Source organism: Haliotis cracherodii, unplaced genomic scaffold, assembly GCF_022045235.1.
Source record: "Haliotis cracherodii isolate W230 unplaced genomic scaffold, xgHalCrac1.p SCAF_2, whole genome shotgun sequence".
Classification (NCBI taxonomy): Eukaryota; Metazoa; Mollusca; class Gastropoda; order Lepetellida; family Haliotidae; genus Haliotis; species Haliotis cracherodii.
Genome location: NW_027266275.1, coordinates 56,204,100 through 56,210,402, shown reverse-complemented (window position 1 = coordinate 56,210,402; position 6,303 = coordinate 56,204,100). Strand labels below are relative to the sequence as shown.

General features: G+C 37.5%; 1 protein-coding gene across 1 annotated transcript; it reads left to right on the top strand.

Annotated features, from left to right (window-relative positions):
* The first annotated feature begins 36 nt into the window (after window positions 1–36).
* On the top strand, window positions 37–5,956 carry LOC139469308 (J domain-containing protein-like). The gene is made up of 5 exons (XM_071251447.1): window positions 37–247; window positions 597–675; window positions 1,773–1,912; window positions 2,628–2,751; window positions 4,657–5,956. Exons 1-5 carry the CDS (start codon window positions 110–112, stop codon window positions 4,764–4,766), a joined length of 591 nt encoding a protein of 196 aa, XP_071107548.1. The 5' UTR covers window positions 37–109; the 3' UTR covers window positions 4,767–5,956.
* The last annotated feature ends 347 nt before the right edge of the window (window positions 5,957–6,303 follow it).

Genomic DNA, 6,303 nt, shown 5'->3' with positions numbered 1-6,303 from the left:
AAAATGTATATCAAACAATATAAATATTTGTTATTATTGACCCTTTCATACTTTATTCACTGTTATACTCCTTCCAAGCGCCGTTTGTGTTTGTCATAACAATACAATAATGATACCTCCCTTCCCTTGTAAACAGAACTCGCAGAACGCACCTGTCAGAGAATTAGGGATGGAGGAGATACTGAACTTTGAAAGGAAACTGGAAGATGATTATTACCAAATTCTTGGATGCGACGAGCTTTCAAACGTAAGTTACTGTCGCATTGTACTGAATGACAAAAGAAATACATATATTCAAGAAATTGTTGACTCTAAATGACATTTTATGTTATGACAGCACATATCTGGCCAAAGACTTTGGCAAAGTACAAAACATATCTCAGGGAATAAGACATATGTCAAGAGTAGATTTATTAACGAGTATGTCGACCACACATGCATATACAGAGACCATTAGCCTCTCATGAGAAAACTTTTAAGGAAATGAAGAAAAACAATTGCTGGAGCACCTGATGATGTTGATAAAAAGTTATTTCTATTACCAGTCCATGTGATAATCAGATGCTGTATATATGTTTGTGGGTTTCCTTTTGCAGACTGAACAGATAGTTAAAGAATATAAAGCAAGAGTTCTTGATTGTCATCCAGACAAACACCCAGAAGACCCTACAGCAGGTTTGTTCACGGAAGAATCATATATTACTGTAAAAGGGAGGGCCATGTATAGACTCGGGCAAATTGGCAGTCCAAGCAGATTTATTTCAGGTCATTCAAATATCCCATTCTTGTGTGTTAAATCTTATTTTGATATACATCAATCAACAGTTTACTCTTTATGATTACTTTAAATACTTATAATGAACCCAGAATAGGTCATCCACATATTATTTGTATGTGCACTCACGCAAGGTTCTACCCTAGCTGTTACCAATATAACAAATCCCTTCACGAAATTGGCTTAAAGGGAAACCATGCTCCAACTCTTAGTCATCTAGCCAGCACCATTTTAATTAGTGCATGTAATCACCGGATGCCAATTAGCATCAGTGACCCAATAAACATGACTTCGGACCAGTGAAGGGGCACACTTATCATGCTTATTGGAGCAGAGCAGTACCTTAACTACACAGAGAAAATATCTGAGTTTAACATGTGGCACTTAAGCAGTATCAAAAGACAAGTGAATGCTTTAATCACTTGGCTACCCAACCACTCCTTTAATTCTAGAGACATGAGCTCAATAATAGCTGCAAAATTAGTAATGTTGTCATGGTGATGCTAATATTCAGTAATATCACATCTTTTACTCCTATGCGATACCTCTTGGCATGAAGATCTACCAACCGTCCACAGGTCATGTCAGGTTAACTTTCAAATCAGGTAGTTAGTGCTGAAGCTTCTAAATTCTTGGTACCAGGAAGTGAAGCAATTAGAGCAGCATATTTAGGATTTCTAAAAAAACGAACATAAAAGGTCAGTTCCAAATGGAATATAACAAGCTCAACTCTTATCATGTGCTGTGTGGATTTTCTTTCCATTCATGAGATAAAATATTTGATGTGGTTAGGAAAGGAAGCCGATTCATTTTAAGAGGCTGAAATCTGATTGGCTGAAGAGTTCATGCATCCTTTATTTAGATTGCTCACGGTTCACCTGACGTGACCTCCGATGGAGGTTTGTCTGATCTTTAATGCAGAAAGGTATTGTATAAGAGTACAAGATTTTAGTTTTCATGACATCGTGTTGATGCCAAATGCCTGTGATTGTTACAGCTGAGCAATTTGCTCGTCTACAAACGGCAAAAGAAACACTGTGTGATCCCGAGAGCCGAGCCAAGTATGACCAATGGCGTCAATCTGGCATGATGATGACATACGGTCAGTGGAAGGGGCTAAGAGATTCTGTACACACAGTAAGTAAATCATAGTGTCCTTATCTCATGGAAAAATATCATTTACGTGTTGATTTGATAATAATTGGAAATCAGTGATTTGCTAAAACTGTGCTTCAAAGTGCTCAGCATAGTCCAGTCATTCAAATGAAAGATTTGGAAACTCTAATTTGTATTGAAATTAAGTATAGAACTATTTGTGAAGAGTCCTTCAGTCAGAGTAAGCAACTCCCTAAGTGCCGGAGGTGTGTAGCATTATCAAAACTATATCCATCAAGCAACCTAGCTTGTGTGAAGACCTGGATCTTGCTCCACAAAGAGATTGTGGCTCTACATCTGCTGAACATGTTGCTGAAGAGTCAGATTGTGTGATAGAATGAGTTTGTTATTTTAACCACTGAATTACCTACCTTATGCAAAAATAAGTTACCTAGTTACTGTCTAAATATCAGCAAAACTTGGCATTGTTGTTGCCTGCAATGAGTTTCACAAATTAACAGAAAAGAGTACATTTACTATTTATATATTATGCTAATGACATAATAGATTAGATGATCAAGTCCTTTATTGGACCAGTATAAATTCTACCCATGCTTGATGATACTGTCAGAATCTACACATCAGCATTGCTGCTATTATAATAAAAAAGTGGATCTTCCATACATTATTGTGATTGGTTACATATCCTACTTCTAAATGTCACTCAAGGGTGTTATTACTAATTTTATATTTCCAGTCAATGCATTGGGGGTCTGTGAAAACCAAACCGATGCTTGATGACAGTCAAGGCAGTTCATTCAGGTCACCAAAACATGGGCAGACCACTCTGCTTGCTGTGGACTCATCATCTGCAGCTACTGGTATGTTTGGAACAGGTCATGATACGAGGGGGATGGATGGTGCAGTGTAGGGCTGGGATGAGTCCAAATTTACTACCCGGGTACCCAACCCCCTATTACCCGACCCTACCTGGGTACCAGCTGTTGGTCTCAAGAGTTAGGAACAAACTGTCTGATTGGGAATTGTTTTACCGCAGCCCTGGCATTAACTATTTAGATACATGTTTGAAACGATCAAATCATGCGTACACTGAAGTTATCTGAAGTTTTATTTTTACTCTAACAAATACAAGTCAAAAGGAATGTGTGTGTCGTCAAAAAGAAATGCGAACATTAGCAACTTGTAGTGTAACCATTGAGCTATAGTGAGTTTGTGTCGTGAAACAATATATCACATGGCTAACCACGGGTCAGGGTAGTCCTGTTGGTACCCAGGTCCCAGTCAGGACCCACCCGACCCAAGTACCCGAGTAACCTGTCCCAGCCCTTGTGCAGTGGCTAAATGCACTTCAGTTTCCGTGAAGAGTTGTGTCCCTTGGCTGTGGTCCTGTCCTCTAGTTGTGGGAGCAAAGATTGGCCCTAGAATTGAACCTTGATTTGTTCCCACCATCCCTATACTCATTGCTTTCACCAAAGTGGTAGATGGTTAGGAATTTGTCACTTTTGTTTTTCCATCCACAATAAGTGACATGACATGATATAAATAATCCCTGTGAACATACCGGTAAGCGTTAGTATTGGTCTTCAGCAACCTGGGCTTGTCACAAGAAGCGACTAACAGTGTAGTGTGGTGAGGTTCGTTGATTTTGGTGATTCTGGTCATTGTATCCCAGTTGTGTTGACTGATGCTCAAACACTGGATAATTGGTCCAGACTAGATAATTTACTGACTGCCGTCCTATAGCTGGAATGTTGCACATTGCAGCATCAAACAACAGGCAGCATCAAACACATTCCATATCTACTGTAGTTAAAGAAATATGTGGTTGAAAATAGTTGACTAAATAATTGCATTATTGTAAGTGTTGTGTATTTTTATCTTTTCCTGTCTCATTTAAAATACTGAAAATAAACAAATGATTGTAATGACAATAAGAAGAGGATGTAACGTGTACGCGAGACGGCTCTCCCGTCTCGCGTACAAGTGACCACCTGAGAGGGGGTCACTCGTATGCGTGACGGCCTGTCAGTGGACCATGGATTTCTGCATGTTGCACAAAAATGTCTCTACAAGCATTATTTGTGAAAATAATAAAACAAAATTAAGTACAGTTATTGATCATTCTACTAGTTATCGAATGACATGAAAAAAATGTCATAAGAAAAATAATAAACGGTCAAATTGGCAGAAAAATGTGCAAAAATCGAGCAAAATGTTCTGTTTTTGACAGCCATTTTCTCCTATGTACATATTTTTCAGAAACTAACACGTAGTATTTTCTAAAAGCTTATTCATTGTAGAGTTACAAAATATATAAATTATTTCATGCACACCAACGCACACCCATTTTCCATCGCGTTGAAACATGTTTACTTTCTTCGAAACTGCGCGAACCGTCTCGCGTACAAGTGACTGGTCGACAAGCCGATAAAGGGGGGTAACCAATGCCTGACTAAAATGTTCAATCGGAACATCCGTCTTGTTTTACTAAATGTGTCTGAATCAGAATGATGCGTATAATATGCATGATATTTATTTAGCGCGTAGTTTCGTGGTTAGAACAAGGAGGAAATGTATTTTGATCACGTATTCGGAAAACAATTTTGCAGTGGGTATTATATATTTTAGGTGGAAGTAAAATTGTTGGAAAACAAAGTATTGCTGTGAAATGAGTAATGCTTGGTATCGAACGACATAAAATATTTAAAGTAAATATACACAACTCAGACTAAGATCACCTTCTCCATGTGGAAATGATGTTCCAGGAACACCAGCAATGAACAGTTCTCCAGGAACAAGCCCGAAGAAAGTGGTGCCCTGGGAGAGGGACCCAGCATCAAATATGCTGCGGAAGTTCAGGAACTATGAAGTATAACACAGCTCAATGACTTCTTACATAGAACTTATTAAAACAGTAACAGGAATTATCACCGGGCAGGGTGTTTTATTTGATGCTTGGTTTATGGTGAAACCTTTGTGGTCATATTTTTCTAGTAATCAATGCTTCATATTTTAATGACAATACTTTTAAAACATTATTTCAAAATGTCCTTTCAAATTCTTAACCATGATCTTTGTCTAAGAGAAAATCATTGGATGTTGTTAATCGAGGTGTGAATCATGTATACTTGGCATATAGTCATGAAACATTCAGGGTATATAGAGGAACATAGTATATATATATTACCCTGAACAAAAGAGGATGGCTTAAGATATGATAATTAGTTTATTGTGGCCACATGTTTTGGGTTATGATGTAAATTCTTTTTCAAACTATGAACATTTCAGTGCTGTGAAACTTTGCACAAGGTATTCCAGTATTCTTTTCAGTATTGTTAGGACAGTACAGGTAATATGAATACTGCTTCCCAAGATGGTGGTTTTGACTCCTGTATTTTTATAAAACTGAATATTCTGACATAAACAATTTTATGATATTCAGAGTGATACAAGATAAGAATATCAAGATCACATACATTTGTATTATCCTGGGTGATACAAGTGTTATGTAATGTCTGGATGAAGTTAAAAGGATCTAGATGATATTAGGTTCATTGTATGCTGGAGAGTGCTGACAAGGTGAAATAGAAGTTTACTGGCAAACTTTGAAAATACCAATTTAATTTTTTTGTAATATTTGGCTAAAATGGCCACAAAATCAAATTAAGTTGTTCTGTGTATTTTGGTATGAGACAATGTAACACAACAATGTTGTTATTAAGGTTTGAATTTCATTGGATGTGTTTCGACAGACTTGAACACGAATACATATTCTCTGATGCTTGAAAACATGATTATGCATTTTCAATGTGTGTCAGTATATCAGTGTCAATCTAGTCTTCAATGTGTTAAAGTTGGTTATTCAGCTATCTGTGATATGTATTAATGTCCACAACAACATGATCTACTCATACTGTGAGACCTGTGTTTAGTTTTAGTCTTGTCATGCATTTATTAACGTTGACACATTCCTGTTGGATGTTCAGAATATTTACATGGTTTATTTACAAATATTTGGCATGTATTTGACATTTATTTTTCATATGTTACCAGATGATGTAATTGTTTTTGTTATGTGAAATATATGATACCATCAAATGATGTCATTGTTTTCACTAATGAGTTCCGCCCGGAGAGCAGAAGATCCGGGGTTCGATCCCCGGACGCGTCATACCAAAAGACGTTTAAAGATGGTACTTGTTGTTGCCCTGTCTGGGGCTCAGCATTAAGGGGCGAAAACAAGGACTGGTTGGCTTGGAGTCAGTATACAGTGTCTGAGTGGGATATTCATGTTAAACTGCGGGATGGTATCTCAGTGAGCTAGCACTATAAATCTGCATCAGTCGGACTAGTACAAGCGCAGCACGCACGCACACATTGCTATATATGTGCAATAATCTTGGACAAGACGT

Bases quoted from the DNA above. Each gene is read 5' to 3' on its own strand.
- LOC139469308 (XM_071251447.1), top strand. From the start codon at position 110: ATGATACCTCCCTTCCCTTGTAAACAGAACTCGCAGAACGCACCTGTC. The intron at 248-596 runs GTAAGTTACTGT...TTCCTTTTGCAG, and splicing joins GATGCGACGAGCTTTCAAAC to ACTGAACAGATAGTTAAAGA. The intron at 1,913-2,627 runs GTAAGTAAATCA...TTATATTTCCAG, and splicing joins TAAGAGATTCTGTACACACA to TCAATGCATTGGGGGTCTGT.